At 37.5% G+C, this 11,638-nt stretch overlaps 1 protein-coding gene across 2 annotated transcripts in view; it reads right to left on the reverse strand.

Annotated features, from left to right (window-relative positions):
- Positions 1-4,088: 4,088 nt before the first annotated feature.
- Positions 4,089-11,638, reverse strand: part of lingo2 (leucine rich repeat and Ig domain containing 2) — a 217,017-nt gene continuing 209,467 nt past the window's right edge. For both annotated transcript variants that reach the window (XM_034883717.1, XM_034883718.1), the window contains one exon: positions 4,089-6,289. In XM_034883717.1, the coding sequence (XP_034739608.1) occupies positions 4,436-6,277 (1,842 nt within the window). In that variant the 5' untranslated portion in view covers positions 6,278-6,289 and the 3' untranslated portion in view covers positions 4,089-4,435. The remainder of the gene's footprint in view (positions 6,290-11,638) is intronic.

Raw genomic sequence — 11,638 nt, forward strand, 5'->3', positions numbered from 1 at the left:
CATTGCCAACAAATATTTCTTGTGATCTGTACATGATGAAAAACTGTCCAGCACCATTTCTTTGTTTCATGTATTTATCTTGTCTTGCGTAACAAGGTTTTTCTATAACTGGTGTGCAAACATGCTAGGATGTGCTTGTTAGATAGTAAACGCCATAAACATATTCTCTGTGAATCTTTACAACCATTCGTCAAGAGAACCAAGCAGGCCTGCATTATTGCACAACACATATTATGTGTGGGTTCTGACAAAACAAAGTTTGGAAACCACTGATACATACTTTAATTTTAAATACACAAGAACATTATGTTGCAAAAATGCTTCAAGCATGATGTTGATGTTTTGATGGTCACTTCAGTCACGATGCCTGCTTCTACAATAGCAGAAGAAAAAGAAAAAAAAGTAGCGATTAGTGGTTATTAAAGAAATTTACAAAAGATTTGAAGTGGGGCCTTTCAGAAACGGTATGTAATTACTGAGGTGTAAATGATGTATTCCATTGATTGATGGTGATATGTCTTTTTCTGTGCAGCTCGAGCCAATAATTGTTCTGTTTCAGTGAATACTGCATTAGTCATTTTAGGCTGGAGTCTCCCATCTGTTTTGCAAAATTATCCTCACTAATTATTCTGAAAATAAAGAGTGGACAGATCAGTCAATAACTGATAAGAGGGGGACAAACGGCCACACAGTGCTAACAGCTTTTAACAAGCAATCCAAAAGCACGAGTCCAATCAAAATGCACTCAATTAGTATAAAAAGGTCTGCATAACAAAATGACTATTCTGAATAGCACCATGGAAACGCAATTTATACAAACTAAAGAAATCTAACACCTTTTGAACACACTTGGTACCCAGAATAATGTCGGTCTAGACTAGCTTCCAGATTTCTTTTGAAACATAACTAGGATACTATAAAAATGTGTTGACAAATTATTGTCTTGTTGATAATCTTTGGTAAGTGCATGTTGTTTTCCTATAAAGATGGATGAAAATTCATAAGTCTTTCAAATAATTTAGGATGAAAGGCTGCAATTTAAACATAATCTATACAGTGCAGAGTATTTCCTTTAGTGCTATCTGGGAAATATAATGTACCCTTTTATATGAGTGCAACCAAAGACCTCATTAGACAAGAAAGAAAGAAATTAGGTACTTTCTTAGGGGCCTCATTTGTAGGAAAAATGCATTCTTTCTCACAGGTTTAGCTAGGAACACATTTTTCATGTAATTTGACGAAATAAACGCTCTGGACGTGGGAAGCGCTGACCTACAAAATGAACCTTGTTTCTTTTGTGTTTTTGCTGGAGATGTAACATTTGGTGCTGATTCTCTAAAGCAGCCCTGGGGACTGCCGGCTCAGAAACCACAGATACTCTGTCGCTCTTAATGAGACTGCACAAATGAGAAGCAGCACAAGAGATACATGCTTTAGAAAGAAAATATGAAAAGAAGCAAATCATTTCTGATGTGTCATACAATTAGATTCAGTTGTTAACAAACAATTACTGGGTATTATCACTTCAGTCATTTAGCAAGTATCTCTTAATGTATGCATAACAACATATATTTGGATCAAAAATTGTTAATCAGCAGTTTAAAATCCATTTCAACTTGGTGGGTGCACAATTCCCCCTGCATCACTGTTTCAATACAAAAAACAGGGATGCAGGTAATGAAGATGTGTATCAGCTGGAGGCCAAGATTGTGCATATTTGAAAAAAATATTCTTACTTTGTAATTAATCACAGAAAATCTTCATAAACTTCAGAAAATTATGCTTTATCCTTATTTCTGTAATATAGAATGGCAAAAGAAGTGCTTCTTTCCACAGTATCATTAGGTTTTTAGCAAAAGTTAAATAATCCACAGCTAAATATTGTTTAATTTTGGGGTCCAGTTTCTATAAATATGTACAGTATCTCTTTTGTACACACTGACAATAAGTTACAAGAAATACAATGTCAACTCATTTCAAAATTCCACTGTTGAAACATGTGGTCAGAAACCTAATTTTAAACAGAATGAATGCACTCTAAGCTCCCGTAATTGTATTCTATCGCCTCATTTTGTACCTTATTTTCAAAGCAAGTTTAAAACAAATGTTAACAGCCTTATGCATATATACACCACCTGTTGGAAATCTTCAATGAGTGACAACATCATCAACAAGTCACAGTGCAGCCATCTTCCTTATAGAAGGCAATGTTGCCAAGACCAGTGCCTTGTATTGATGTGCATTCATTAGACAACTCATGCTGTTTCAGAAACTGGTCAAAAGCTCTCTGGATTGTTTCATACCCTACTTTAAAAAACACGTTTTATGAATAAGTAACTACATTGGAATTTTTTTAAATGACATGTAAACACCATTTTTATATACAGTCAATTTATAATGTATTATATTTTAGAGAAAACTAATATAATTCAGAGTCCATTCATCTTCATCCGCTTATCCGGTATCGGGTCGCGGGGGCGGCAGCTCCAGTAGGGGACCTCAAACTTCCCTTTCCCGAGCCACATCAACCAGCTCCGACTGGGGGATCCCGAGGCGTTCCCAGGCCAAGTTGGAGATATAATCTCTCCACCTAGTCCTGGGTCTTCCCCGAGGCCTCCTCCCAGCTGGACGTGCCTGGAACACCTCCCTAGGGAGGCGTAATTATGAGTAATACGTTGAATATGATGGTTCAAATTCAACAAATAATACCATAATAAATAGTCTGACTAGTACTGATGTGTACATTATAGTCAGAACACATCAGTGGGTGGTTCAACAAAGTTTGTGTGAGGTCATAACTGATTAAAGCATACATCCAAAAAATGTCTTGGGTAGAATTGTTTTCTATTAAGAAATTGTACAAAGGTTGGTTCAGTACATTTATGGTAACTGAAGTTAAAATGCAATGGCAAATATATTTATAATTTAGCTGGGATTGCAATATATTTATACAGAACAGTACATTTTTGATCATTTTTTTGAGAAATTACTGTCATCAAAGTAATTGAGACAAGTATTACAGCTGTGTATCACTAGATCATGTTAGCATCTTTTGAGATATTGGTATTTGTAAGTTTGGTACATATGAATGTAACAAAATAGCTAGTATTTTTAAATAACCTTTCATGTTGTACCAAATGGTGGACATTTCTTATGTGAGTGTTTCTAGAAACCTAAAGGATTAAAGTTCATGAATAAAGTGCAACTTCCTTATGTCATTGTTGCAATGTTACTAGCATTACTTTGTTTACTCAATACATAAAAGAAGACTGTGATGTCTATCCGTAAGGCTGAAGAGAACATTATTTCATTGCGTATTGGCCATTTAGTCAGACTCATTGGTACAAATACATCTTCATTTATTTCACATACATTTTTTTTTTAACTTTTACTTTGAAGTGTTCACAATCTACATGATTCAACAACAAAATGAGGAACTACCACAACAAAGTCCAAATTTTCTACTGGGGAAAATTATGCAAATGTCACTTTAGTAAAATTGACACATGTATTTTGCCAACCAGCAAAGGTACAATTAAAGTAATAAAAAAGACAAAATAGGACAAAAAGGTGGTTCATGTCGGTACTTTGACCAACACTGGGTCATCGATATGATAATCCAAGTGTTTTGTTAGATCCTGAACAATGTTTGAGAACTGATTTTGCAAAATGCTTAATATTTTTTTTATAAATAGTCTTTTTTCTTCTTTTTTCATTGATAAATAATATATATATTTTTAATATCTAGGAGTCAATTGGGGGAGCAGGGACAGATCATCACCCATAGAGCCCTTCCTGAATCCATGGACACTTTGAAAGTCTGAAGAATGTTCTTGCTGAACATATCTGGTATATCAATTTTGGCTAATGCATCCCATGAATATTGCTATGAATACATAATTTAGCATTAGGTACACATATGCAAAGTATTAAACATAGGAAATGATGGTCTGTTTCATTGATTTGTTCAGTGAATAAGCATGGCGCAAGACTAAACAAAGTAGGTTAATAGCTTAGATACAAATTTGTAATGTACATGGTTCAGCCAAGTCCATAGATCCAACCCAAAACTCAAGCGTTCTTTTTTTGGGCATATAAATTTCAAAAAGCTGATAAATGACACCTTTTCCCTTTAGATCCCCATAGCGGCAACAGTTTTCACTCCTCACCCAGATTGAAGAAATTGCCCGCTGGCAATTATATAAGAGGATGTCCTACTATGCCTTTCAGTATTTGAACCTGTAACAGTATTTGAGTATCCAAGCATCATGTCAAGATCCACAGTTTCAGGTACTTCTCATCTTGTTAAGATGCCCCAAACGGATTCACTACCACTCTCCCGGCAGCAGTGGGAAGTTCAGTAGTCTGATTTTCCAAAAAATACACTGTACTTTAGGCATTTCCACAATCCAGAATCTTTAATCTATAAAAGAAGTCACATCATTTTCATGTTAAAACGACGAGGACCTGCTTGTCCCTCTGCCGAGTCAACATTAGTGCCGTTAGACTTTGACCGAGGCACATATTCAACATCTATGTTGTTTTTATGTTTTCCTTTCCCTCTGCTCCAAACGAAAAGGAGCAGGAAACAAAACAAGACCACCCCCAGGAATGTGAAACAACCCATAGCAGTTGACACTAAAATAGTCTTTAGGTCTAAACCAAGGGTCACACCGGCCGTCCCGTTAGCAGTGGTATTACTGGGATCTGTGTAGTACTGGGTCCTGTTAGCGTACAGCGATCCTAGACTTTTCACTGCCAATGACGTCATCAGGGTGTCATTCCCAGCACTGTTGGAGGCAAGGCAAAGGTACACTCCGCTGTCTTGCACCGCTGCTGACTTGATTTCAAGTGTGCCATTGTTGTGGAGGGTAACTCTACCATGGCTCCTACTTGTCAGAACTCGTCGACGTGGGGACAACCAGGACACAATGGGCCTTGGTGTCCCCTCAGCACTGCAGCGCAACACTGCCTGCTGGCCCTCATCCACAGTGATTGTTTGGGTTTTATTCTCATGGATTTTTGGCTTGGTACATGTCACGTAATAAGACAGGAGAGTCTCTTCAAACTCCTTAAAAGGCCTGCCACGAATACCTTCAGGTGTGCTGCACTCCGGCTGCGAATCTCCAAAGAAGATGGAGTGCCTTCTCTGCAGTATCCACATGAGACGACAGTCGCACACCAAGGGGTTGTTGTCAATCAGAAGAACTTCTAGAGCCTCTGGAGACTGAAAAACACCTTTCTCCAGTGTATCCAGTCGGTTATGAGAGACATTTAGGACTTTGAGCCCCCGCAGGCCCTGAAAGGCATACGGTTCAATGATGGTGAGCTGAGCTCTAACCAAATGGAGCTCTCGAAGCCGAACCAGTTCCATCAGCATCCCCCCTTCAATGTGCCTAATGCGGTTGAAAGAAAGGTTCAGGTGTGTCACATAGGGCAGATGCTTCAGGGCTTGGTAAGGGAAGGAGGACAAGTTGGTGTTGGTTATGAATAAAGCGGTCAGGTTGAGACCATGCAGGGTATTGGGTGGCACATGGTCTAATGAAGGCCAATTATCAATTTCTAAAAGCCGCAGCCGGAACAGCTTTTTGAATGAGTACGGATGCAAAGTGCTGATGCTGAGGTATCTTAGATGGAGGCTGACCAGGTTATGCAGGTGGGAAAGGGCCTCAGTGGGTACAACTGTAAGGTTGCACCTTTCTAAGGTTAGCATCTCCAGGCTTAAAAGTCCACTGAATGCACGATGAGAAATGTAAACCAGATCGTTATCACCCACTTCCAAAAACTTTAGATTGTGCAAGTCCTGGAACATGTAATCCAATAGAATGACGATTTTGTTGTCACTTATATCCAGTCGGGTAAGATTTGTTAAGCCTGTGAAGACACCCAGAGGAATGAGCTTGATACGATTGCTCTTGAGACTAAGTGAGTGCATGGTAAAAAGGGCGTTAAAAGCTCCAGGCTCAACATAACTAATAATATTTCCACTTAGGTCAAGTTCCTCAAGCCCAGGAAAGGCAAAAAAGTCATCAGGGTTGATCATTGTCAGCTTGTTCTTACTCAGATCCAGGATCCTTGTCTCGGTCGGGATGCCATCCGGGATGCTGGGCATGCGCTTGCGGTGACAGACAACCGCCTTGGTCTGCGCTGAACACTCGCAGCGCGAGGGACATCCCACGGTGAAACCCACAAAGACAGCCACGAGGGCCAGTCCCAGAAATGGTGGCCAACATGAGATGACCGTGTGCAGCATGACTTTGCTCATACAGTCAACCATTCTGTCACGGTTCTGCAAGAAAAGAGGTAGAAAACAAAGAGAGAAAGACATTAGTCACTCAGGATGAACCTTGTGGAGGCTGTGAATTAATTATTATTACTAATAATATGGCAGGACAGGTTTAGATAAAAAACAATAATAAACAGTGGTCTCAATGCCAATATTTTTTTAAATCCAATTTAGAAACTAATTCAAACAATGTGCAAGCAAACGGTGGCTGTAGAAAATTTATTAGTCTGGAAATTGTACCATATCCATTCAAACAAATCTAAGAAAGAGTAAGTCTGACAGATATTGCAACTCAGTTATTTATAACCAGGATTAACCAGGATCAATCAAGCGCAACAAAAACCAGACATACAACCGTTTTCACACAATTCCACTTCAAAACATAGTTTTTCAACTAAAATGCATCTCAACATGTATAAGTTTTACAGTATTTAGATGGGGATGCACTGCTTTTTAGTATTAACGTGTGTCATTGGCCTATGCATTGTATTTTCTGTAAAATATGTATAGGTTTTCATGGCATATGTGCATCAAGTGTTGACAGTTGCTGATATTTATTGATTATTAATTTTGTATGTGTTTACTTTCCCTTTCCTCCAGTTTGTTACCGCATGAAGCTTTATTGCTAGGAAGGCTCTCCATTGCTGCTGACTTGTAAAACATTGCAAAATGTAAATTGGCCTATTTAACTTTTAAACAACTTTCTAATGCAGTTTATTGTTAATGCTAAGCTAAATTCCAACTCCCTGCTTTAAAAGCAGTACCTTTCAACAACTAACAAAACACATATTGCCATCTTTCTTTTTGTGAACCAATATTGGAAAATTTGTTTTTATATTTTTGTCTTCAAAAATTGTTGCATTAGGGCTAGGTAAATTTTTTTGTTTTTAGGTCTGACCAAATTATGTCTTTATACATATATAGATATATAGATGTACTCTATTGATCCAAAATTGAGAAATTCTTGTAAGTACCAATGTACCAAATCCTGAAACTGATTTTATTAATAATTTTGTTGATTTGTTTGTATTATGTTAACCCTCCTGTTGTCTTCCCGTCAAAATTGAAAATCAAAATCGATGTTTTTAACTGTTTTCTTACATTTTTGACCCTTTTTTCAACACTTTTGATGCTTTTTTATTTTGAAGAAAACATTTCGTTTACTTTTTTTTCACAGATTTGTAGTGGGATGTTTGTGTCCTTCAAAAGGAAAGACAAAATATATGACAGAAAAACTTTGATTTTATCATCAATAAATCCTTTTAGCAGTGTAGCTTGCATTTCTGTAAACCTTTCTGATTAATATGATTAACTGGCACAATGTAGACAATGTGACATCAACTTGAAAGCAGTTAAAGGGGTTTCTGTGGTAGCAGAAAGAACATATTCTACTGCCTAAGACAATCTTTTGTTGATTAATGTTCACCGATCAGATAGACGAAGCAAAGACAACCAGTATATACACAAAAGAAATCTCAGGAGACCATGATATATTACAGCCAGAAGAAAAAGAAAAATCTTTCAAACAAGTCCGTTAATAATCATTCAACACATATTCAAGAGTTTCTGAAATTTCTCTGAAATAACTCCTTGAATACAATGAATATCAAAATATTGACCTTAGGGGAAAATTGTTCTTTGATTGTTTTTTTATATTATTTCTCCCAACATTTCCATTTTATCTCAATATTCCGGAAAACTTCTAGTGAATGGTGAAATCCTGCAATGCATTGTGAGATAAGACTGCACAGTGAAGGTGTTTCTGTAATGTGGCCCCTGACCCACATTAGTGCAGGGTTGGATCCTGAGAGGGGGAGGGTAACAGCTAATGGTGTCTGACTCAGCATAAATCAGTGCTTAGGTCACCTGCATAATGCCATCATCCCGAGCATATGTACACAAGTGGCCCAATATGAATCTCTAACTTACGTAATACTCCAGACTATTATATTAGGATTTGCTCCTCCATGATGGCAAAGACATGAAAACATATTTGTCTTAGCTCATTTTTAATACGCATTCCGTTTTCCATCCAATCACAAACTCATTTCCATATGTATTGCTGAAAGCATGCAGGGCTCTCCCATCCCATGATGCTGCTCTTTACTTTCGAACACAGCCCGAGGCTATCTAGTATGAGGATTAGTAGGGATGACGTCTGCTTTTAGTGGCAAACCATTGCCCTGCATGCACTTAATCATGATTTCACTCACATAAAATGCAAATATTATTCCATCTTGAGCCTCACTCCTATAAACTTTGTATTCCAAACTATACTAATTACAGGTATATTTTCTCCATCTTTTGTCAGAATAATGAAGCTTTGTGTAGCTCTGACCTCTGCACTCTTGACTTGGTGTCCAGGTGAGTGAGCGCTACAGGGGATTTGGGAGCCAGAAATCTAGAGGTGAGAGTGAAGCTATTGTATACAGGACAATGCAATCTCTACCAAAGGCAGGCGACTGATATCTTCCCCAGTGTCACTGCTGAATTTCTGTCTCTCTATCTTTCTTTTTAACACAACCGCACTATGACTATTTAATTTAGCTTCTTTTTCATTTGTTCTTGAAATGCTCCATTCTGAGTCACACATTCCTTAGATAATTGTCATTAAAATATGTGTTTTGCTTATTGTTATGTTACTTGGATGTTTTTGCTTCACTGTGCAGAATGATGTTCTATGAGCAGTGTTAAGGGCAGAGTTTTTAGTTAAGAAAATATTTTAGTACACAACTTTGTTTAAAGGTGAAGTGGTGATAATAGCATGTGACACAAGTGAATGTGATATTTAAAGGTTAAGTCGGTAACATTTTCATTTAAAAAGGTGGTAAATTACTGTGGTTACAACAGTACAGTTAGGAAATACAGTTAAGAAAACAGTAAATACTACAGTTGTCACTTGTAAAGGGCTTTTAATGACGAAAACAAAAGTAATATGGGTTAAAGATTGATATTGTTATTTGAAAACACAAAAACAACACTAACAAATTAAGACAATGCTGTCCACAAATATTGATCTTATGCGGAAAATTCCTGCAATCATGAAACAGTATACTGTTATTATTTCAAATGAAAAGCCTGACATTTAATTATTCAATAATTGTCTTATATCGGAAAAATCAACAATAAATAAGTCAAGTTTGATTTTTCATCCTGCGGCATGCTTTCGCTTTGCTACATGTTTACTGTATACATGCATTCATGAATACAGAAGAACAGATCTGCAACTGAATATAGAATACAGCCATACCCTTAAGCGTACTTTTCCCTGTAAGCTCCACTGAGTTACAGTAGCCAGACATGGCGCTTCTAATTGGAGCTAATTGAATTAAGCGATCATGGGTCAGTTTGCTCATCAGTGTCTCTCGCCCTGCCGGGGTGAGTGGACACCTGCTATCCGTGTTTGATTTCAAATTATTTACTAACAAATTAGCCCAACAGCTCCAATATCAAGTGACCATGACTCAGCAAAATTAGAAATGAAACCCTATGGTACACCTCACTGTACAGGAGGTTGGATTGTTAGACTGCAACGTGATCTTTGGGAACAGAGGGTTCACTCTGACTTAATTTGATCTGATGCAATCATATTGAGTGTGTTCTGTAACAACAGTTTACATGCATATTACTTGTTATTCTAAGATAAAAAAAAAAAAAACGTGTGTTTTGAATTTATTTGACTGCATTAAAAGGAAGATATTCTGTGAAAAAGTGAAACCGCAAAATTCTAAGTTGTCATCATACAGTTTTTATGCAATGGCATTGACACTATTGGTTACTGGTCATGTTTGTTACCACTATATTCTTTTTTCACTTAGTCTCTTAAGCCATAATCCTGACAAACTATTGGTTGTAAACATTTTGCTTTGGCTTTCAACTGAAGGGTAAGTTTGTACACCCTGAAAGCTCACAAGGCACTTCTTATTTTTCCGAAGTAGTTCGAGGATTTAGATAACAACTTGGCCTCTGTGCAATCAACCAATAAAAAAAGCCACTTGTGAAATTGGCCTGCCTCTATCTCCTCTGGAAAGGTTTTTTAGAGTGTGTTTGATGTGGCCCCCAGGCACTGATCATTGCACATAATGTGATTCCTCTTCACACAGAAAAGCCTCCCTGCGTTTAGGGTGGATGGTCGGAGACAGTTGCTTTCTTTACCAGGCAATTATCAAAACCCCCTAAAAAGCATAATCAAAGCGTCAAATTTTGATATTTTGACTTGGCTCTGGAGGAAGAGCCATTTTGAAAGGCAGGGAAAAAGCAATAATGAAAGCCGCATTATGTGTAATCCTGTAGGGAAAGAATGTGCTACATAATGGGTGCAGCAGTTATACAGCAAGCTCTCTTGTACATTAGCATCTGACATGGCTGTCCCCCTCAATGGGTCCAACTCATTGTAATGTAATTGGCTGTAATAACAAATGAATAAGAAAAGGTAACTCTTTCAGAAAGTGCCAAAAAGGAAGGTTAATAAAAAAACTTCATACACTCATACAATATTCCTAAAATCCATTCAAGTTGGAGAAAAAAAAACATTTCATCACTTTGACATATGCATAAACTTCTGTGTTAAGTGTAACAAGTACACAGTATACCATAATCACAGTTCTTGCGGTCAAGAGATGGTTAATTTTTGCTTTCTGAAAACAGCAGAGGACATGCAAAAGCAGTGTTTGATGTCTTACTTTCCCAGATAACAACAAAATAACAGTGCATCCACATAAGGGTCATTGTAAGGGAAAGTTATTAAATCATCATTTTATTTTAATGAGGCTTACATCTTATAATGATGACACCCTGAAGGAAATATGTTATTAACTTGTAAGTTAGTTCACCGTCAGCGTGTGCAATTAACCTACCTTTTCTAAAGAGCATCGGCGAGTAATCAAATGGGATCATAATAAGAGGGAATAGAGTGAGATGCATTTGCCTTATCCATTATTTAAAGGATCTTTGTAAAGGGCAGTGAGGCTTTGAGGTGAGCTTGCCAAGATGCAAAATAACACTGGAGTTCTTGGATAAACCACTGTCAATCTGACTTCTCATGCAACAGAATGCCTCATCAGGATGTGACCTGGATACAATAACACAACCCAGCCTCCATCAATTTTAGAGCAGCATATATACTTATAATAGTTGAAACTGTAGACTAAGAAACACAAAAGAACAACAGCAGCCCCCCAAGTGATTCTTCAAAAACACATATGGCTGTGAAACATCAAATTAGTCGTTGTTCCGTTTCCATAAATTGCATCCAGTGTGGCACGCACACACTCTCACACTGTGACACGCACACACTCTTTCTCACACTCTGTCTCTCACACACACACATTCTCTCTCTCTCTCTCTCTCTCT

This window comes from Etheostoma cragini, chromosome 10 (assembly GCF_013103735.1).
Source record: "Etheostoma cragini isolate CJK2018 chromosome 10, CSU_Ecrag_1.0, whole genome shotgun sequence".
In the NCBI taxonomy this organism is placed as follows: Eukaryota; Metazoa; Chordata; class Actinopteri; order Perciformes; family Percidae; genus Etheostoma; species Etheostoma cragini.